The sequence below is a fragment of the Fistularia commersonii genome, chromosome 17, assembly GCF_037954325.1.
Source record: "Fistularia commersonii isolate RoL2024-O1a breed Wild chromosome 17, RoL_Fcom_v1.0, whole genome shotgun sequence".
Classification (NCBI taxonomy): domain Eukaryota; kingdom Metazoa; phylum Chordata; class Actinopteri; order Syngnathiformes; family Fistulariidae; genus Fistularia; species Fistularia commersonii.
The window spans coordinates 16571270-16595239 of NC_141300.1; the positions used below are offsets into that span (position 1 = coordinate 16571270).

The 23970-nt window shown below is 44.4% G+C and overlaps 1 protein-coding gene across 1 annotated transcript in view; it reads left to right on the forward strand.

Annotated features, from left to right (window-relative positions):
• Positions 1-739: 739 nt before the first annotated feature.
• Positions 740-23970, forward strand: part of gnrhr4 (gonadotropin releasing hormone receptor 4) — a 36895-nt gene continuing 13664 nt past the window's right edge. The window contains exon 1 of the mRNA XM_086162738.1: positions 740-1294. Within this exon, the coding sequence (XP_086018864.1) occupies positions 740-1294 (555 nt within the window). The remainder of the gene's footprint in view (positions 1295-23970) is intronic.

Sequence of the window (23970 nt, forward strand, 5' to 3'; positions counted from 1 at the left end):
TGGATGGCAATCAATGGTGATTAGGAGTGTGTGTGTTTAATTTCATGTCAGTGAAGACACACACACACCTGCCAGAAATCGGTTATGTAATCAAACAATCACACTGTGGCAGGATGGATAGATGTGTGTGTGTGTGTGTGTGCGCGCTCTCACACACCTATAGTACCCACGTATACGTGTGTAATTTAAAGATAGCAATCAATGGTGATTAGGAGTGAGTGTGTGTGTGTGTGTAAGTGCATAGATTTCATGTCAATAAACACAAACACACACACACACCTGCTAAAGATCAGGTACGTAATCAAATTGTGGCTGTGTGTGTGTGTGTGTGTGTGTGTGTGTGTGTGTGTGTTGGGGTAGTGAGGAGGAGGAATGAAGCTGCGGCTGCGTTGAGTGACGGCAGCAGAGCCGCGTCTCGGTGATCTGGACGCGTCTGCGGACAGACCTCCTCTTCCTCCTCTTCCTCCTCCTCCTCCTCCTTCTTCTCCCGCAGGTTGGAACCCGCATCCTCCGTGTATCGTCGTCCGTCCCCGCACGCGCGCGCGCGCCATTGCGCAAAATTCCTCTCCTTCCCACTTTTTGCGCCGAAACCGCTGCGGGAATTAAAAAAGTTCGTCGCGATCGGACCGTGCATGTGTGTGTGTCCACTTCCGGTGGCGCGCGTGCACAGCATGAGTTCGGTGCACGCGTCGTAGGACCCGCGGGGCGCACAGCGGCGGCGGCGGCGCGCTCTTGGGCTATGTTCCACCAGCACGCAGAACACGCGGGGAACGGAAGCTGCGGGGCGGCTCCCGCAGCGGCCTCCCCCTCCGCGGCGTCGGCGGCGGCGGCGGCGGCGTGCAACAGGAGCGCTGGCGGGGACGCGCTCCAGCTGCCGACCTTTTCCACGGCGGCCAAAGTACGCGTGGTGATCACTTTCGCGCTGTGCGCCGTGTCCGCCGTGTGCAACCTGCTCGTGCTGTGGGCGGCCAGCCACGGCGGCCGCCGGAAGTCGCACGTCCGCATCCTCATCATGAACCTGACCGTGGCGGACCTGCTGGTGACCTTCATCGTGATGCCCGTGGACGCGGCGTGGAACATCACGGTGCAGTGGCGCGCCGGGGACGCGGCGTGCCGCCTGCTCATGTTCCTCAAGCTGGTGGCCATGTACTCCTGCGCCTTCGTCACGGTGGTCATCAGTCTGGACCGCCAGTCCGCCATCCTCAACCCGCTGGGGATCAGCGAGGCCAAGAGGAAGAGCAAATTGATGCTGACCGTGGCGTGGACGATGAGCGTGATCCTCTCCCTCCCGCAAGTAAGAACAACCCCCCCCTCCGGGTTTCTTCTCCATGCGTGTGAAAGTCCTCCAGAAGGTCCTCCTCCAGCAAGGAGAGTGCGTAGAAAATGATCCAAAATAAAAATTGCTGATGTTGAATGGATGGTTTCAGTCATGAAATTGGTAAAAAAAAAATGCAAATTGCTGTTGGATGTCGGGTTAAAGGTGACAGAGCAGGAGGCGAAGAGGCAAACTAACAAATCAATGAATCGATTAACGGAGGTATTCGTCGGGTTTCCTTCACCGACGGCTGGAAACTCCACGTAGATGCTTGAGAAGTGAACGGCTGCAGGTCTGGACCTGAGGAGTGAAGGAATACAAGGTTACGTGTCTCCGTATGACTTGTGAATGTTTCCGTGTCTCTTTGGAATCACCATTTTTAATTGTTAAATTTCGCAAAGAGATGCTCCCGGCTTGGAGTTTGCGCTGGATAAAAATCACTTAAGTTATATAAATAGTGCGGATGGCATGAAGAGTCGTGTGATTTATGAATGAATGAAGAACGCATCCATAAGATGTCTTTTTATGACAAATGAATGAATAAATTCATATGTGACTGGTGAAGGGTTGCATTTGAATTGCAATTTTTTGAAGTCGCTTTGGAGAAAAGCGTCTGCTAAATGACAAATGTAATGTCCATAGGACTTGTGAACGAGAGAATGGCCGTATATCTATATAACTTGTGAAGGAATGATTACATGACTTGTGAACAAGAGGATGAAGGCTGTATGTCTCCATATAATGTGTGAAGGAGGGAATCTTACATCTCTGACTTGTGAATGGTCGTATATATGACGTGTGGATGAATAAATGGTTGGACGTCTCCATATAAAACTTGTGAAGGGTTGGACGCCTCCACTTTGAATGAATGAGTGAATGTTTACGGGTCTCCACATGACTTGTGTTTACATGTCTATGACTTGTGAATGAATGTTTACAATTCTCTTTATGACTTATGAATGAATGAATGGTGAACAAGAGTGAATGGTTGCATGTCTGACTTGTGAATGAGTGAAAGCTCCATATTTAACTTGTGAATTACGTTACGTTAGTCATTTAGCAGACGCTTTTATCCAAAGCGACTTACAAAAATTGCAATTGGTGGTCGTTAGTGGTCGTTATTCAGAAATGGTTGTCCATCTCTATATAACTTGTGAATGAATGTTTAGATATTTCTATATGACTTGTGAATGAATGTTTACATATTTCTATATGACTTGTGAATTAATGTTTACATGTTTCTTTATGATTTGTGAATGAATGTTTACATGTTTCTATATAACTTGTGAATGAATGTTTAGATATTTCTATATGACTTGTGAATGAATGTTTACATGTTTCTTTATGACTCGTGAATGAATGTTTACATGTTTCTTTATGACTCGTGAATGAATGTTTACATATTTCTACATGACTTGTGAATGAATGTTTACATATTTCTACATGACTTGTGAATGAATGTTTACATGTTTCTTTATGACTTGTGAGTGAAGTTTACATATTTCTATATGACTTGTGAGTGAATGTTTACATGTGTCTATAGAACTTGTGAGTGAATGTTTACATGTTTCTAAATGACTTGTGAATGAATGTTTACATGTTTCTATATGACTTGTGAATGAATGAATGAGTGAATGGTTTTACGTCTCCATATTTAACTTGTGAATGGCGGTATGTTTGTGACTTGTGAATGTTTACATGTCTCTTAAAGACTAGTGATTGTTTTAACGTCTCTGTTGTGAGCGAGTGAATGGTTGGGTCCAGGGTGAACGCGACGTCTCGCCCGGTGACCCAGAGTGAAAGATGGCGCTTTGGATCATGAATGAATTAATGGGAAACTTAAATAGTTAAAATGGAAGGGGCCGGCCGGCCGGCCCGCTGACAATTATTTGCATAGTTATACATTTTAATGAGAGGCGGTGAAGAGCTTCAGCACCTCTTTAACATCTTAATATTGAATGTATTTGCTTAAAAAAGGGGTTAGGATGGCTTTTAAACTAAAAGCAGAGGGTTTTGTTTTCACTCCAGCACCCGTCTGCAGTCAGGGCTGATCAGCAGCGACTCTGGACCTGATTAACAACGCCGTGAACTGTCTTTTTCAGGGGTGATTAACTAGTTTTACTGCGCTTTAGCTGCTGAGGGTCAACTAGCAGGTTTAAGGGGGCACAAAACCTCCACTTCCGAAGTTCTGGGGGGTTTAAAGGGTCAAGGATGCGATGACCTCTTCTTCACTCTGCGTGTCAAGATGAGAACGGATACAGCTTTTATCCCCGGGGTCAAAGGTCATCTCAAGCTGGGGGTTGTTACGGCGCGGCGTAAGGGACGGACACGGGAAAGCCTCTGCAAAATCCCGCTCTCTGATACGTCAATTATCGGCGCTGGAGACTCACAGCTGCAATGCGGTGTTTTCAGTTAATCACATTTTCTATACATTTTGTCATTGTTGTCGTCGGCCAATCACACTCCCTCAGTTTCACCATGATTTCTTCATTTTTGTCGCTGTTGCATAATTGTGAGGCGCCTTCAGAAACTCCTCAGGCTGCCAGGTTTCCACGGTTTCCCGTTGGTCTCCACGTTACCGCTCCGTCCCCCCAACAATCATAAGATACCTGTCATGAAACAGGTGCTGTATTTTCCAGACTATTTGTCACATCGGCCGAAAAAACTCAATTCCCGCTGGATGATAAGTTGCTATAAGAAAAATTTCTTTTTTAATTTATTTTTCTAATTTAATCGATAAAATCAGAGACCAAGAACACACATTTCACCTTGAAAGGCAAGTTATAGAAATAAAAATAGAATAGAGAACAACAGGTGGAATAGGTGTCTGGTATGTTAACATGACATTAACAGTTATTCAGATAACTATCGCATAAACAACATGGCAAAACAAGTTTACCGATAATCACTAATCTACGGAGGTCGACAGCAGGCTGAACACCAAGAAGGTCCTCTCGCAAAGTAATTTATATTCGTCGCCATGGAGACGTAACTGCGTAGCTGTGGCCACCTAGCTTTTAGCCTGCGATTTCAGTTTTTTGCTCACTCCAAACTTTCTTTTCGCCGCTCGATTACCGTTTTCGGCTGCATATTTCCCTACTTGCAGCTTTTAATCTGCAGAATATGATTTTCTTTTGGGGGGGGGGGGCGGTGTCTGTGTTCAGTCTTTATAAGTTGTTTTAAAATTCGAGCGGTACAGGAGGAAAGAGCGCACTCTCGCCGCTGTCGGTGTGAAAATGAACATGGAAATTATATTTTAATATATGTGCATATATATGTGTGTGTGTGTGTATGAAAAATAATCTAATTATATTAATAAATAATAAAATTGTGACTTATAGTCCGAAAAATATGGTAATAATCACAGAGGCTGTGGGTTTGAAAATAAAAAATATGAATGTAAAAAACTTATTTCTGATCTATGGATTGTAGTAAGCAATAGTAAGCAGTAGGCCCTGTAGATTTTGTCGCTACCCGGGATATTTGATAAGATTTAATTTTTGTTTGTATTCTGTTGGCGTTTGTTTTGGCCGTAAATCCTCTGCGGCTTGAATCAACCCTGCTCCGCGGCCCTGGCGTGTCGGCGCTACATTTGTCATTTCGTTAAAACAATAAATCAGGTCCTTTTTGTTTACCCTTTGGACATTTTTAATGATTGCGCTGAACGCCGCGGGGACTTTTTGTCGAAACGCTTTCATGAACTCGGAGAGAGGGGCTGCTCATACGCAAGCGTCCCCGCGTGGGCGGCGTCGCTTCAGGATTGGCGGAGGTGTCAAGTGTTCTGACGAAGATAATTATCCGGCTGTGCAAATGATAGAAATAAACTGAAAACTATTAAAATCAAGGACCTCCAGGAGGAGGGAGCGCCGCTGCTCGCCCGTGCCTTTGACTCTGCATCTTCAGGTGTCAGACAAGCAGGCGATTAAGCCTGTTTGCTGTCATATAGAGACATACAACCATTCACCGCCTCACGATTAAAAAACTAGTGCTAAGCGGCCGCCGTCAGACTCCTAAACGGCTGACACTCGTTCTTCTTGCACCTGTAACTACTGCACATTTAAACACACTCATCCTTGCACCTGCACTTTGCAAGCTGCACACCAAGCGACAGTCAAAAGCCTTATTGCACTGCTCATTTTCATATCTAGAATTATATTTATAATGTTTACACTCCTCCTGGTGGACATCCATCCATCCATCTTCTCCCAGATGTCCGAGCCTCCTTGTCCGGTTCCTCTCTGTGCGGAGGAGCAGGACCTTCTCCGAACTTCTCACCCTATTTCTAAGGAAACTCATTTCAGCCGTTCGTATCCACGATCTCGTTCTTTCGGTCGCTGCTCGCAGCTCGTGACCGTAGGTGAGGATGGGAACGTAAATCGAAAATTGAGAGCTTCCGGTTCAGCTCCCTCTTCACCGGGACAGAGTCCACATCGCCGCAGACACCGCACTCTTGAGCGAGAGACCCCGAGATACTTGAACTCCCCAACTCGAGGCAGGACCTCTTACCCGACCCGGAGTGGGACCTCCGTCTGCTTCCGGTCGAGCACCGTGCTCTCGGATTATGAGGCGCCGACCCTCCGTTCCAGCGAGTGCTGGAGATCACGGCGCGACGAAACCAACAGAACCGCAGGGACTCGATCCTGCGGCCACCGAACCGGATCCCGTCGACGTCCTGGCTGCGCCCACGACGACATGGGCCGTGAAGAACCCATGTGTGTGTGTCATATGGTGGTAAAGTCAGAGTCTGAGATGTTTCGGAGGAGCGAGGCTGAAGGTCTGGGTGGAAGGATGCTCTGGTTGCTTCCAAGAGGAAGCTCAGAGATGGTGTGAAAGAGGCAGATGGTCAGGCTGGAGCGAGAGGAGAGGCTGAGGTGAAGGGAGGTGATTTACTGAGGTGAACGGCCGAAAGGAGAAGAACGCATTTGTTTTTGACGACCTATATGTAAATAAATATTTGTATTTAAGCCCCTCTAGAGCAGACAACAGGTAGAGGAACATCTAGAGAGGTGGAGGTATGTTTGGAAAAGAGAGGAATGAAAGTTAGTGGCAGCAAGACAGAATATATGTGTGTGAATGAGAGGAACTCAGGTGGAACGGTGAGGCTACAGGGAGTGGAGATCAAGAAGCTGGAGGATTTCAGGTACTTAGGGTCAACAGTCCAGAGCAATGGAAGTGTGGAAACGGGTCCAAGGAGATTGGAATGGGTGGAGAAAAGTGTCAGGGGTACAAAGGGATAGAAGACTTTCATCCAGAATAAAAGGAAAGGTGTCCAAGACAGAGTTGAGACCAGCGATGATGTTTGGACTAGAAACTGTTCCAATGACCAAAAGACAGCAGGCAGAACTAGAGGTTGCAGAGATGAAGATGTTGAGGTTCTCTTTGGGAGTGACCAGGATGGAGAGGATCAGGAATGAGTCTATCAGAGGAACGGCACATGTTAGATGTTTTGGAGAGAAGGTCAGAGAAGCCAGACTGAGATGGTTGGGTCATGGACAGAGGAGGGATAGAGAATATATTGGTAGACGGATGCTGGAGTTGGAGCTGCCAGGCAAGAGGTCTGGAGGAAGACCAAAGAGAAGATTTATGGACGTAGTGAGAGAAGATATGAAGGTAGTTGGTGTGAGAGAGGAGGATCCAGAGAATAGGGTGAGATGGAGAAAGTTGACTCGCTGTGGCGACACCTGAAGGGAAAAGCCGAAAGTAGAAGAAGAAGATTTAAGCACCTCTGCAGACGAGGTCACGCCTGCAGTCCTGGACGCACAGGAGGGGAAACCGAGCGAAGACTCGGGACCGACACGGTTCTGACCGATAAGTCCAAGCGAGGCCACCGGACTCCAAGTGGTTCCACGTTTCGAACCAATTCCAGGTTTCACATTCAGGAACATCCGTGACTTGGATGACTGAGAAGTTTCACGCACATTCATATCAACGCAGGGGTTGGTGTGTGTGTGTGTGTGTGTGTGATGGAGCTGCTAACAGTATTACTCACACAGTGTTCATCCAAATCGACCAAAACAGCAACCAATCCTCCTAATGTGAACTCATCACCACACAGTCACACTCATGCAGCAGTTGTCAGTGCTTCTAGCGCGCACACACACACACACACACACACACACACACACACACACACACAGCTGCTACAATGCTGTGCCAAGTAATGCTCACTACAGTGCAACGTCACTAGTGGGCCGAGTTCATCCCAGGTTGGATGAAACAGTCGCCTCGTTGCAGCCGTAGAATTCTGGTGTGTGATTGTACCCTGCACACACACACCAGAAGTAATCAGATTACTTGTGTTGAGCAAAGCCTTCATGGCGCTTTGGAGTCAGGCAACCCGTGTACACAGCAACGTGAAACTTTTATATCATTTTGGGCGTCCCTTCACAAGAGAAGGGTATTGGCGGCGTCTGAGATCGTAAAATGGGAAGCTATGAAAACGTGACAGTCCCCGTCTCCACGGAGACGAGGAAAACGCATCATTTTGAAAACAGCTGAAGTTGCAATAAATAACCTTGCACGAGCGGTTCAACCAATGGCTGACTCCAGAGTACTCTGGTGTACTCAACCGGACGCCGTTGGCGATGTTTCACCTTGTCGAGCGTCTCTACGCACGTGCACATTTTAGATCATCACAAAAGTCATGTCGCCACCCGCTGGCATGATGTGAATTTTGCAGCATTTGCGAGCGTTTTAAAAAAATCAGAGTTTTTGGAATATCATTAACTCCATAATGAGACCGACCTTTGTTCGGGGCACCGACAGCAAAGCTGTAAAATAATAACTAATGAGTGGAATGCAGTCTCAAGAAGCAGATATTCATAGGGTTTATTATTATTTATTAAAAAAAAAAGGAAAGCAGAGAGAATTAAAAGCAGGGAGCATCTGCGCTGCTTCCACAACCGCACTATCTTTTTTACCCTTGTTGGTTCTAGCCCGCACACATCGTGCCTATTTTTATTTACCTATTTTATTCTTGTCATTGCTATTTGGACTCTATTGTCGTTCAGTTCTGGTTGGCTATTTTTCATCCCCCGATGTTGTTGCTCCCTGCTGTCTATTTATTCATGGATGTCCTACTATCTCCTGTCTTCTAACTGTCTTTCTATTTATATTCATATTTATTGTTGACATAACTGTTGCTGCTGCTGTGATAAAGGAATTTCCCCGATGGGGATCAATAAACTTTATCTTAGACGAGCAGCAAGCTAACAAGGAAACGATAGCAACGGAATGGGAATCCATTGATTCCCAAAGGCACGAAAGGAAAACAGCTTTTACAAAACTAATGTAAAACTGATCGAAAACTCATGCTTGTGTTTCGGGTCTGAAGGCTGACGACCACAGTGACAAAAATGTTTCCTGTTTTAAGCGGGTGAAAGAGCAGTACTAAAGAAACATGCAGCTAGTTTTCTCTCCCAAATAACATCTCTTTTTATTCAACAACACATATTCACAGGCACATCTGTTTTCACCAGCTTCAGTTTGTTTAAACTCATATTAATAAGTTCTTTCGTTTAATTTCTAAGAGTCCTTGTGACCATTTTCACTGTTTCCACACGATGACATTACGCCATATTTTTGGTCACTTCTGCTTCTGAGATGAAAACATCTGTATAACTATGTATTTACATTAACAGTCCCTGCGCATAAAATCATATTGTTTTATATCAAAACATTTAAATAAAATGTAAACTTCACAAGAAATGTGCTTTTTTTCTTTGTGCATTTGCCAAAATAATACAAAATAAAGTTGCTGTAAAATGCACAGGCTACGGAAATATGCAGCATTGAATGTGCTTGTGCTAACTTCCAAACATTTTCTTTTAAGACAACAGAAGTCAGAACTAAACAGGATTCACAAAATAAAACAGCAAAAAATACAAAGCGCTTATTTCCCCATGAGCGTATTTAAATTCTGGCTATCAAAAACCAACGTTTGCGCTCAGTCGTTCTCAAAGGACACCCAAAATGGCAAAATGGCGGCCGCTTGGTAAAATTCTCTCATCATTCTAAACAAATAAAAACAGCATCACATACACATGCAAAATTCAGCGAAATAATGCTTGACTAAATACAAATAAAATGAGTATTAATAGGTGATTTACCGACCTGTTTTAAGCAGGTGAAAGAGCAGAAGTAAACAAGCATGCAGCTAGTTTTCTCTCCCAAATAACATCCTCCCCTTTACCGCTCCCAGTGCAACGAGACCCCCACTTTTACAGAGAAAAAAATACAAGAATTGAAATAAATCACCAAATAATAACAACGAAAAAACCCCAAATAGTTGTGGTCACCCTATTTTAGGTGTTCCACACTTGCCCAGATGCTAATACCAGCCGATCTGGAGACGCGCTCGGCTGTCTTGGAGGTCTCGGGGTGAAGTCTGCAGGTCCGAACAAAGGATTCGACCCCTTTTGTTCGACACTTTGAGGTTGGAAACAGAAATAAGTTTCCATCGGAGTCTGTGCTCGAGGCTCAACAGGGGGCCTTGGAGGAATAAGACTGCAAAAAAAAAACAAAAAAAGGAATCATCATGTGGAGTTGAGTTTCAGCCAAACGCCAGGCTTGCCCTTGAGTGCACCGCCACAGGTGGAAATCAGGAAATCAAGCGCACTTCAGGATGTGTGAGTGTGTGAGTGTAACCCTACAAATGACCAAGCTGGGGGGGGGCGGAGTGTCCAAATGAGAAGTTCGAGAGGTACGCGAGCTGGAATCGACAGCCGCGGGCGGTGGGTATCATCTCGGAGCTTTTAAAGAAGAAGAAAAATCTGATCCCGTCTTCCCGCAGAGACGCCGGCCTTTTAATTCGCTTCTCCGCTGCCAGCTGAGCAGAAAGTGTGTGTGTGGACGCCTGCCGGGAAGGTGCGGTCCTCGACCGGCGAGACAGGAAAGCAATGTTATTTTAAATAAAAAGAAACTAGTTGTGGAAAGTGAAGGGTTCTCTGGCGTCGGAGATGACTCAACCCTCCGGTCCTCTTCGGTTTGGAAAGCCCTTTATTTTTTGCCTTTTTAATACCCTGTCCTTTTTTTTTTTTTTTTTTTGTGCTGAAAAATCTCAGCGACCTCCTTCTCTCGCAGCAAAGCACTTAAAGAAATAATTCAGTAAAAAGGGTTTTGAGTTGAGACGATGACAGAAGTCTTATTCTTTGTATTTCACCCAAAGAGAAACTTAAAGGCTGAGCTAAGAAATCCATAATGTGTCTTTTTTGCAGAGGCAGTTTCCTCTGTGCGTCTGTGCAGACGCTCTCCGGGCAGCTGTTTTAGACAGAATCGGTAAAAAATGGACAAACGAAGAGGTCGGCGTTCAGCTTGAGTTTGGTTCCAGAAGCTACCGGGGGAACTTTTTTAGTTTTGCATTCTTGCAGGCAGTAGGAGACCATGTTCGGACTTTCAGCGCTGTTGTGAAAACTTTACTTCTCTGTGTGAAACTATAAAGTTGACCCTCACAACTTTGTGGTTTGGTTTTCTCGTCCTTTTGTGATTCAGTTAATGCGATTTATCGTTCTTTCGTGTTGATATGAATTTTTCTTCATGATGAAATAGCCATATTCAAGCCTAAGAAAAAAAAAAACAGTGGAAAATAAAGTAAAATCAAACTAAAATTAATTTTATAAAATCAATAAAGTGCGAGATCTCCTTTGTTAAACAAAGATACCCAGTATCACCAACTCTTGTTCCTATCGTTGTAACCCCGCCAGATCTTATACGGAATATCATTGGCTAAGTAGATCCGTACTTGGCACGCTATTGGCTGATTGAGCATGTTGTTCCATTCCTCTTGTTGATTGGTTCATGGAGAGAAGCAGAATACAAGCGTGAATACGTTCGTAAAGAGTTGAGTGAGGTTTGCTGCGGGTTAATATATTTTTAAATCCTCATCAAAATGATCACGTCTTTGTGGAAATTCACTTTTCACGGGCTGTTCAAATCAGAAACAGAGGATGAGGACTTCCATGGGCTCGGTTGATGACAATTACCGGTAAAAAAAATGTGAATTCCAAACTCGGTTTAGCTCCTGCTCTATTTTTAATTACTCACACTTGTATGCCTGTGTGTGTGTTGTTGTTGTAAGACATACGTAGTAGAGGACACCATGAGAATGTTTAAGGTTGAAGCGTGGGCGTGGATTGTGTATAAAACCTGCGCCTTATAATCAGGTGCGCCTTATGTGTGGGTTAAATACAGTGATGGCACACATAACTGAGACTGCACCTTTTAGTGCGGTGCGCCTTATGGTCGTGAAAATACGGTAAATATTTTCTTAACACTGAATTCAACTGTGAATTTTCAAGTAAGACCAGCAATATTAAAGTACAATAAATCTCTTCATTTATTCTATTTAATTGCATTGTTATCCTGGAGTTGACTAATAATAAATAAACTACTTCCAGTGCTGCATGGTTTTGCTGATGGCTTGTCAGTCTGGTTGCTACGTGGCGAAGTTAAGCTTCATTCATTCATTCATCTGCAAATGGCTTTACGTTCCTCATTATTGCTAAAGAACTAGCAAAGCTAATTCCAGTCACCTTGTCGGGTCTGAAAACGGAGTTGCTGCTGACCGGCTTGCACTCTGCGTCGTAGCTCGTGGCGTTCTTTCTGCCCGCTGTCCCCCACCGGATATATCCAAGCTAATGTGGCGCGGCGTGTCTCGACGTGTCGCTTTATATTTGTTTCATCGATGAAATTTTATCCGCGCGTGTTAAACACAGCGCACAACCTGCTCTCTCTGCAAAGGCTAATTCCTCCGTCCGTTCCTGTTGAAATGTACGGTTCTCGTCGTCTGTTTTACTTTTCGCCATCGTCATAGTCAGAAGGGTTTGCTCTGCATAGATCAGCTAGCTGATTTGTGAACTTGCATGTGTGACTTGTGTAAGCAACCGCATTATCCAGTAAAAATAAGAGTTTTAAAGTTGGATTATGGATTATTTATGACTTATCATGTGAGGAAATATCAGCTAAGACTTATCTGGTTTCCTGACGCCTGTTCTGGGTGGACGAGGTGTCATTGTTTGGATGGTTGGTTGTTAGCGTACCTCAATAATCTGCATCTCATAACAAATTGTTCTCTGCACTTTTAGATCGGGGATGTCGAACTCATTTTCACAGAAATTTCAAAGCTAATTTTCACATTAGCTTAACGGTTGCCCTCGAAGGGCCAAATGTAACGGTAATAGTATAAATGCAACTAAATGTAATGTGAAATAAATGTAACTACTGCTTAATATTAAATATCTCTGAATTAAATGTTACATTTGCGTACATGCAAAAAACGTTTTTACGAGCTGCTCTGCAACCAAGCTAGCTTTCACGACTGCAGTGTTTTTGGATGCAGTTTTTGTGAACACATCATAGTTTGACTTTTAATTCTTGGATTTAATTGTTGTTTTTCTGGAAGGCTAACGTTAGCATACTTAGCTCCGTGTTTGGCATCAAAATGCCCACATAGATTGTACTTTTTGACGACCGACGCTGCCTCGTCACACAAAAGACACACCGCTTTTACTCCTTTTAAGAACAAACATCTTTCATCGGACATTTAGGGATCATTTGTATTCCTCAAATCCACTTGTTGATGTGGATCCACTGCGATCCAGTGGCGGGATGTCGTCACTTTGGCGGTAACATGATCGGCATGAATCGTGGGAAATGTACTTTATGGTCAACGCACGCGTTTGACTTGTTTATTTTTAGTCAATCAGACCTTTTAAGACGTTCTCGCGAGCCAGATGTGGCCTTGAGTTTGACACATTTACGACGGAGGAACGTCCTTCGTCTGTAGATCTACTACTTATCCTGCGCCGACCTGAAGTGTGTGCTGGTTTTACCACCAAGCTGAACATCCAACTTCATATTACAAGACCGTTATTCTAATCCGCGGCGTCGGTGGTGGCCGGTCCCTCCTCCCCTCGAACGCTCTCATCCTGACAGAGGCGGTGAATGCGGTCTAATTAATTCCCCCGCAGAAGCCGGTAAATGGCGTTGCTTTTGTTACGCGTGTCTGCAATAGAGACGGCAGCCTTGGGAGAATCAATACGGAGGGAAGATTAATGTTGTAATGTCACGAGACGTCGCCGCTGTGTGTAGGCGTGTCGGCACGGAGGGCCTACCGTTAGGATTGCTTTGCTGTTGTTTTTAAGGAATTTGAATTTGCTCTCCGAAGCCTCTGTGACGGAACGCAAGGTCAGATCCGCACGAGGTTCATTGGAAACCAAAAATTGCAAACGAGAGAACGAACGGTGGTACGTCTCTGTGACGTACGGATGGACGTCTTCATACGGCATGCGAAAGAATAAGCGAAAACTGTAATTTTTGTATTTTAAGCCTCTACTTTTTTCGCGCGCTTTTTAACACTGTGGCTATAACAGTGACCTGAATAATTTGTGTTTTTTTTTTGCGCTATCGTGCTTCATGCCGCCAAAACGTTTAGCCTTGGAACATCCAGTGAAATGACCGTGAAATTCTGAGACCGTTCAATTTCGACACTGAAAAAGACGACGAGTTCTAACGCGGGAGGAGGACAAAGATAGCGATTAGCCGGAGTTGGACAAAACGGGGATAGAAAATGAATGGATGGACTTTTACTTGTGTTATTCATTATTACCGTGAATTTTCAGACTACCGGCTGCTACTTTTCCCACACGCTTTGAACACTGCGGTTTAAACAATAATCTTGTGGATTTTTAGCCGGCGTGGCTTATATTCAGTACGGAAAGTACGGTAATCTGTTTCATCATCGTCGCTGTTTGCAAAAAAAACATTTCCAGTGTGTATTTGTTGATGTTATCGGTATGTATTTGATTAAAAGCTAAAAAAAAATGTTTCCGTGTGAATATCTCATGTTACAAACCTGTGTCTTATAGACAAGAGCGACCTATATATGCACACATATATTTATTTAGTTATTTTTAGTCGTTGCAGCTTATATTCAGGAGCTCTCAATCATCTGGAAATTATGATATTTGTGTCTCTATATGGCATGTGAATTATATACAGTGATCCCTCGCTATAACGCGGTTTACTTTTCACAGTTTCGCTACTTCACGGATTTGCATCGTGCATCGTGTTCTGCATTCTGATTGGCTAAAAAGTCACTCCGCTTCTTCTCTACCTGTGCGTCAATAACGTCGCAGTTTAATATGTACAGGTACGTAAAACAGCTCGCCGAATTTACATGACGTACGTGCAAATTCTCTTGCGATTTCGAGTTTCTCTAAAACCCATCATGTTGACAAAACGCTCTGGACTGACAAAAGGGCCCAAAAGGCAGCGGAAGATGCTATCTATCGCAGATAAAGTTAAACTTCTGGACATGCTAAGGGAAGGTAACAGCTATGCGGCTGTAGGTCGGCATTACGGAATTAATGAATCTTCCGTTCGTTCCATAAAAAAGGAAGAAAAAACACAAGGACGACAGCAGCAATGCATAGTAGAGTATTTAATTGTATAATAATTGTAAAAAAAAATAAAGGTTCTACTTCACGGATTTTGCCTATCACGGGTTCTTTTTGGAACGTAACCCCCGCGAAAAACAAAGATATACTGTACTATAAATTCCAGCATTTTCGACACGCTTCCAGAACTGCGGCTTTAACAACGATGCGGCTAATTAATGGATTTCTCACAGGGTTAATTACGGTAGCTTCCTTCCGCCAACACCGTCACACTGGACAAATGAGACCGGGGATATTTTGACATGCAGGCAGGGAGTTGCCGGGCAACATTTGGGTCGGCTTTAACAATGGAGTAAAGACATTTTCTTTTACTGGCACCATGAAAAGCGGTGACAAATACTTTGCAAAGTGATGAATTGTGTCGGTTCGGCGCCGTAAGAGAAATCACCTGTTGCCATGAAACGCTCGCAACCAGTTACTGATCACGCAATGCACAGCTAGAACAATGTGTCTGAGACATTTTTACCTCGTGGGTGATTCACTTTTAACAATAACATTACCGAAGTGTAGATCTTCTGGGATGGAAGCGAGACGGGTGGCGCTCGCATACCTGGAACCTCCTGTCAAGTCTTTTTCTATCCACTTGTTGTAGCACGGTGACGGTTGGTTACCCGACACACCTCCGGAGACCGGCGAAGATTAGTGAGCGTCGCCGAGCCCCGCCGACCAGACGGGATCGCCGCTAATGTGAATCGAAAGCGATGAAACGGCGTCTGTTGTGACATCGCCGACTGTCAGCCTCAACGGGATCCGGAGAACCCGAGGTTCAGTCGAGTTAAATCTCGCCGGAGGGAGGACGAATCTGACACAACAACCGGCGTCGTCTGTTCGTCATTTCTTGATGTGCCTGGACTGACGGCATTTTTGGTTAAAAAACAAGACAGATACCGAGTACTTTTAAAAGCCCTGAGCACGATTCATCCAGTCATTCATTATCTATACTGACTACTTTCGGGGTCACCGGGGGGCTGGAGCCTGTCCCAGCTGTCACTGGGCGAGAGGAAGGGTTCACCCTGGATCATCGGTCAAAACACGTCCTACACGGACGTACGACCGACCATTCCCTCTCTCAATCACAATATCTAGAGATTGTCGGACTCTGGTGTCCTTCACCCAGAACGCCTGCGCATTCTTTTATGAGGAATGAATGGAGACGACATGAGCAGTGGGACTTCCGAGTTTATTCCTTGCCAAGCATCTCACAAAACAAACATGTGTGTATGTATACATGCATATATATGCAGGTGTCTATAAGCATATGTATATACATATACAAGCATGTGACAGGGTGCCAAGAGAGGGGCTCTGGTATTGTATGAGAAAGTCTGGAGTGGCAGAGAAGTATGTTAGACTGGTGCAGGACATGTATGCTCGCTGTGAGACAGTGGTAAGGTGTGCTGTAGGGGTAACAGAAAAGTCCAAGGTGGAGTCGGGACGCCATCAGGGATCAGCTCTGAGCCCCTTCTTGTTCACAGTGGTGATGGACAGGCTGACAGATGAGGTTAGACAGGAATCTCCATGGACCATGATGTTTGCGGATGACACTGTGATCCGTCGTGAGAGCAGAGAACAGGTTGAGGAAAATCTAGAGAGGTGGAGGTATGCTCTGGAAAGGAGAGGAATTAAAGTTAGTCGCAGCAAGACAGAATATATGTGTGTGAATGAGAGGAACTCGGGTGGAACGGTGAGGCTACAGGGAGTGGAGATCAAGAAGCCGGAGGATTTCATGTACTTGGGGTCAACAGTCCAGAGCAACAGAGGTGAAGAGACAGGTCCAAGGAGGTTGGAATGGGTGGAGAAAAGTGTCAGGGGCACGAAGGGAAAGAAGACTTTCAGCCAGAATAAAAGGAAAGGTGTCCAAGACAGCGGTGAGACCAGCGATGATGTTTGGACTAGAAACTGTTCCAATGACCAAAAGACAGCAGGCAGAACTAGAGGTTGCAGAGATGAAGTTGTTGAGGTTCTCTTTGGGAGTGACCAGGATGGAGAGGATCAGGAATGAGTCCATCAGAGGGACGGCACATGTTAGATGTTTTGGAGAGAAGGTCAGAGAAGCCAGACTGAGATGGTTGGGTCATGGACAGAGGAGGGATAGAGAATATATTGGTAGACGGATGCTGGAATTGATGCCGGATTCTGGAAGACCAAAGAAAAGATTTATGGACGTCGTGAGAGAAGATATGAAGGTAGTTGGTGTGAGAGAGGAGGATCCAGAGAATAGGGTGAGATGGAGAAAGTTGACTCGCTGTGGCGACACCTGAAGGGAAAAGCCGAAAGAAGAAGATACACATATGTATATTCATAGATATATACGTGTATTTATGTATATGTATACATATGTTTATATGTACGTGTACATGTATATATATAGATGTATGTATAGACAGGACTGTCTCAGAAAATTAGAATATTGTGATAAAGTTCTTTATCTTCTGTAATGCAATTACAAAAACAAAAATTTCAAACATTCTGGATTCATTATTATTTCAATATAGCTAATTATGGCCTACATCTTAAGAAAACTCAAAAATCCTATCTCAAAATATTAGAATATCATGAAAAAGTTTTTTTTTTTTTTTTTAATTGCATTACAGTAGATAAAGAACTTTTGCACAATATTCTAATTTTTAATTCTTTTTAATTCCTTTTCTTTCAGCCGAAGGGAATATTCAAATCTTTGTACTTTTTAAGACCTTAAAACTCTTTATAGCCTTAACTTTGACACTTTATATTTTATTAGTATTTCTTATTCTCCCTCCTTCCAATTTATTACTAGTTTTACTTGAAACTCTGGCACAACAATTTCCTTCGGGATAAATAAAGTTATTCTTATTCTTATTCTTCTTATTCTTATATATGTATATATACACGTGTGTGTATTTATGTATATATATGTATGTATAAACGTGTGTGTGTGTGTGTGTATAGATATATATATATATATCTATACACACACACATATGTATACACACACACACACACACACACACACACACACACACACATATATATATATGATACAAATGTACCTTTTTAAAGTATTTTAAATAAATGCCCTCAGACATATCTATCTCTGACTGGCTGAAGTCTTACACGCTCCCCGTGCACCGTAAGCCATGCCATGAAAACCGAGGCCGGACATGCACATCTCTTTTTGACTGAATTAGTACATTTCCTAGTGCAGATAAAAAGAAAAATATCAGTTCTGTCTCTATTTTCGGACTTTGAATAGGAATATCTGTCACCCCCGATCACCGATAACGTAAAGTGTTATCTTTGATTCCCCCGCGACAGGAAGGGACTCCAGACAATCGCTTTATCTGGTAGCTTTTGTGAAGCGGCGGCGAAAAGAAAACATGAGCCCCGATACCCTTTATCTGGTTTTTATCACACTCTGGAGCTCCGGGACGGAATCACCAAGAGACCGGCCCTGCCTGTCTGCACGCTCAAATGCCAAACACGGCGAAAGAGACAATCTGCTGCCTTTCACAGGCGACAGCTCGTTTACTTTTCCAAAGGGGAACTCTAACCTCCGAATATTTTTTAGCAGATGAGCATCCACTTTCAAAGAGAGGTGAGATGTCACGTGTTGATATGGAGGGTGGATGGAGCAGCGGAGGAGTGCCGATGCTAGTTAGCGCTCGCTAAAAACATTAAGCATCAGTGGTGTAGTCCAGCATGAGTGGATTTGTGAGGGAACTGTAGGGCAGCCGTCCCAAACCTTTTTTTGTACCAGGGAGCAGTTTTATGCATGAAAGCGCGGGGGTTTTCATTGTCACTTCAAAGAATTTAATCTGAATCCAACAATTACACTTTATGCGGCAGTAAGGCGAAGGGGGAAACCCTTGTTTTTCAAAATAAGATGTGGAAGGTCTCATGAAAAAACTTTCATTTGTACCATGAATATTTTGTTAGCGTACCAAATAAACCGCAGGGGTTGGAGACCACTGCTGTAAGACAGTAAAACTACTAAGTACTGCATCAAGGAGTCAATTAATCAATACATGGGAAAATAATATCCATTCCAATCCACTTGAATGGAACATTGATAGTGACGGTTGGACCAAGATGCTTTTCTAAATGACTGTCCAGCTCAAATGTGGATCCAGGACCTGAGCTTCCCTCCTCCTCCTCCTGGGGAACCTTTTGGTTTTGCATTGGCACAGGCAGTAAACCAGTGTTTCCCAACTTTTTTTTGAGCCACGGCAGATATTTGACATTAGAAAAATCACACGGCACACCAACAAATAAAGCTGTCAAAAACAGTTTTTACCGAATGAGAATGAAACCGTAATGCAAATTTCCCACTGATGTGCAACTTTTCCAGAACACTTTTTTCCAATGTCTGAAGACATGTCATCAATATGTCTGAAATTGATATTATTTGAGAGAATTATGGCTATTTCTTTATCAACGCCAGAGCCGAGCTTTTCTTCTCCAATGATTTTGCCGGCAGGTAGTATTAATGTTTTGCTGTTTGGATTGAGAGACGAGTTCAGCAACTTTATAGCAGCTTTCACTGCTTCCTCACTCGTCTTGGTAGTTTTCAACAATGCTGCCTGTTTATGCAAACAGGCAGCATTGGCAGTACTTTTTATTTTAAAAATGTATCACGCAAAGCGTCACTAATCACTCTGATACACAGATGCACAGGTTAATTCACTACCCGTTGCCATGGAATGGAAACGCTGCCCACATAGACATAGGAAGACACATTATTTGCGTTGGATAAATAATTTTCGGACCAATCAGGTGAAAGTGGGCATTTTTCCACGGCCCACCTGATGATCTCTCACGGCACAGTGGTTGGGAAACACTGCAGTAAGGGACCATTGGGGCGGCCGGTGTGACCTGCACCTTTTGCACTACACTCAAAACAAACCATCAAGAAGACGACATGGACAACATGGAGAGAGAAGAGAAGTCGCCGGTATGTTCATGTTCCGCATGGTGGGAACGATAGCGACGGCCTGTCAAATGGGTCGCAGTGCTTTTTATTTTCTCACTGTGCTGCTTCCCAGCCGTACCAAACTCATTTACGCCGAAGTGTAGATATCCTGGAAACCCCTCTGTGGTGTGGCGGGCAAGATGTGATTGAACCTGTTCCTTGGTCCAATTTTCGCCAATTTGTCCGTTTGTCGCGAGAAAACAGCTGACCAGTGACCGTGATACTTTTGAAAAATGGCACTCCGAACTAGTAAAGACCGCGGCTGATGAGTTCCACCGATCACAAAGCACATACATCTTGTGAGTTCCTATTCAACCGTAAAACGATCCCGCCTCGGTAGGTGTCAAAGTGGTTCAAGGAACTGAGGTCCGTGTTTCCCTGCTTCCCATGTTGTCCCCATGCTAAAAGGAATAGCCTGGTCCTTTGTGTTTAAAATGACTCGGAGGGAAAATCGTCAAGCAGTGTCGGACTACCGAGTTCACTCTCAAAATGGCAGAGAAAAAATGCACAGCAAAATGAAAATATGAAGACGAACACAGGATGTTTTACTAAACGTCAAGCCATTCTGGCTTTTCTGTCAAGCATCATTAGCGCATTTCAAGGCTTTAAACTCCATGCCAACGTCCACCGGGAATTTTCAAAGGGGCCTGAACTTCACAAGAACAATTTGGTCACTTTGAAAGGTCGGGCAGAAAAAGTAGAAACAGCTGTTCCGAAAATTACATCGCTATTCGTCGACCCGTTTAATGCGGAGACGGGCTGTTTGCAAACCTGCTGCTCACAGATGAGGCTACGGCTGGAGTTGGAGATGATTGAGGACCAACTGAAACCCGCTTTGAAAGAAGGGAACATTGAACTCTGGAAAAATGTGCCAAAAGAAAAGTGTCCAAATGTCAATCGAGCTGCGCTTAAGATACTGTCAATGTTTGGGTCAGCCTACACTATATGTGGCCAAAAGTATTCACTCAGCCATTCAAATAATCGGAATCAGGTGTTCCAATCACCTCCACGGCTACAGGTGTGACAATCAAGCACCAAAGCATGCAGAAAGAACGGGTCTCTCAGGAGTTCGGTGAATTCCAGCATGGAACGTAAAAGATGCCACCTGTACAACAAATCCAGCCGCTTCCGAAACTTCCGCAGTCAACTGTCAGCTGGATTAGAAGAACAAGGAAGAGTTTGGGAACGACAGCAACTCAGCCACCAAGTGGTAGAAAACGTAAACTGATGGTCGCTGAGGCGCCTTGTGCCAAGAGGTGGCCAACTAGCGTCCATATAGTGTACATCTGTGTTGTTTTTCTACCACGAAACCTGAAGTCCAACCATGGACAGGAATTACTTTGAGCGGCAACAACTGACTATAAACCAGATTTGAAAAGGATTGGGGACGGCAAGGAATGCCAGGAGTCCCACAAAACAACATGCATGGTAAGAGGAAAAAATGCTATTGTAAAGTATCATATCTTTGTAGACCTGAACTGGACATTGAACTGAGAGTTTGTTTGTGAGACACAATGATCGATGGGAAAAAATGATAGTTCTGCGGGAGTCAGTTTTTGTCATTATCGTGTGAGTGTGACATTTACGGTGAATCAGAGCAGAGGTCTCTCTGAGTAAGAGGGGGCAAGAGTGTGAGGGGAAGCGACTGTGGCCTCTTAGCCTCTGACTGGTTGGCCACCCCTGGTTCCTGAACCGGTTCTAGCAGTAGCAAAGATTTCCTGCAGTATGAAAAGGATTATTGTCATTTAGGAGCCCGCTAAAGGTTGGTCGATTTCAGCGGCCGCCGATTTGAATCCCGAGTCCATGTTTAGCGCAGAAAATTCTAACGACGTGTCATAGGGATACGCTGCGGCGCTGTAATTGCAAGCCCGTTAAATTATCCAGCAGAAAAGAAGCCGGGAGAGTTGCCGTTCCGAGCGAGTGGGCGCAGAACATGCTACGATTAGCCATTAGAATATAATGGTAATATTTTGAAGCGAGGCTTTTACCGTTCGCCAGATGCAGGTGAGATGAATCATCTCAAACCTGGATGTCACACGACTTATTAGACGTCACCAGCGACCTGGGCTAGTGATTTTCCAAAGTTACCGGCCGCTCATCCTTTCCATTAGCCACAATTTGGTTGTTGGGGAAATGATGGTAGTCGCAAAACCCTACTGGCGTCTTCTCGACTTCTGTCTGGTAGCAAACCAACCGTCTTCGCCCGTTTAGCCGCGGAGCTTTGGAAGTGACCGACAGACATCTCTGATAATTTAAGCTCTGAATTCACTCCAGTCTTTCACCGCCGTCTGACCTGGAACTGATGCGGCACATTTCTTCCTCTCCTGGGTCAGATGCTAGCCATTCTCCAACGGGCTTCCTCTTCTCCTTGAATAATATTTTCTTGTTTGCTGCTTCCTCTTTCTAGCGGTTTCCTCCTCGCCGCTTTATTCTCGCTTCCTATCTCCACCCCGGGTTTTCTTTCATTGTTTAAAACCCTCCGCCGCATTTCTTGTTTACTGCTTTCTCACAGCACTTATGGGAGTTGTGGCTTTGCATTCCTACAGTTGGACGTTTTGGTTTAAGAAAAACCACGACATGCCCAAGTGGCTACTGGTTTGGTTGTCTTACTGGCCATTGCAGAAATCTGGAGACAGTGGAGATGATTGGAGAGGGAGAGATTGTGTATACCGTCTGTTTCAGAGATCCTTGTTAAGTTACATTACATTCGGCAGACGCTTTTATCCAAAGGGACTTACAATAGAGGACATAAGCACTGCAAATAACACTTGCAAATACAAGATGCACAGGAAATATACAGGACAGTAAGCTGTTTTTTTTTTTTTTTGGACAAAGATGTACACACCCACACACACACACTGTATAACCTAACTTGGTGCCTAACCTGATCTGGGGCATCAGCGCAGTAAAAAGTCCTGAAAGAGAAAAGTTTTTACCTGTTTCTTGAAGGTTGAGAGAGATGATGCTAGTCTTGATGCTTCCGGAAGTTTGTTCCACCACTGAGGTAGTAGAACTGAGAACAGTTTTGCCTGAGATCGCTTAGAGCGAGCAAAAGGTACTGCTAGTAGGTTTGTATTAGAGGAACGCAGCTCTCTGCCGGGAACATAAGGTCTTACCATTTCATTCAGATATGCTGGACCTGTTCCTGAGGTGGTTTTGAATGCCAGGGTCGGGGCCTTGTGCTTGATCCTGGTAGCCAGTGCAACTGGATGAACAGAGGTGTAACATGAGCCCTTTTGGGTTGAGTGAAAACCAACCGTGCTGCAGCATTCTGTACCATCCGCAGTGGTTTTCTTGCGCAAGCAGGTCGTCCATGGCCTGAACCAATAGCTGTGCCGACTGTTGGGTCAGGTGGGGTCTGATTTTCTGAACGTTGTACAGCACAAATCTGCAGGTCCGGGAAATTGATGTAATATGGTTGGAGAATGACAGCTGATCGTGACGCCGAGGTTTTTTGCAACTTTGTTAGGGGCCACTGTGGTAGAGTCCATCTTGAGGCCGATGTTGTTGTTAGCCAGTAGCGGACCGGCGCTCATCAATGCTCGGAAGTAATGTTATGGATGAATCCACTCTGTTGTCTCATTGATAATAAATACCCTCCGAACATCCCATCTAGTATTTTTTTTTTTATGCAGCAGGATAGCAATCTTTGGCATTGTGGCCCCAGGTGCGGTGAAAACAACCGACGGACAAAAACAAAACGCTCAACCGTTGAATTTTGCTCTTCAGCATTCGCCGCGCTAACCATCACGGTATTGTGTTCAGCAGGCGCGCACATAGGAGAAAAAAAAAAAGAAAGTTTGACCCCTGGCCGGGAACAGCTCCCTGTTTGAATCCCGTTTAGCCGGTTCCTGTGTGGTAGCCGCTCTCTCAGAGCAGGAGTTTCAATTTCCAGCGGTTGATTTGCACGTCACGTAGCGAGGCATGAGGGGAAAGCTCGCCTTTTATTCTCTGGATCTCAAGGCATCCAGACGGAGCAAGCGTGGAGGTCTGCAAGAGCACCGCAACTTGTAATGAACACAACTGCTGAGATGCAGCGAAAGCTACCTTCTGGAAAAAGAGCTTTCGTAGTGGAAATATTCAAGACTGACTATTTCTAATTCCTTTTGCTGGATACAAGTAAAAAAAAAAAAAAAACAACCCTAAATTGCAAGAGGCTCATTAGACAGAAATAACGGCCCTAATTGCACAGAGAACTGTGAATTCTTCAACAAAGACAATTTCCTGTTAAAAAAAAAAACTACACAAAACAG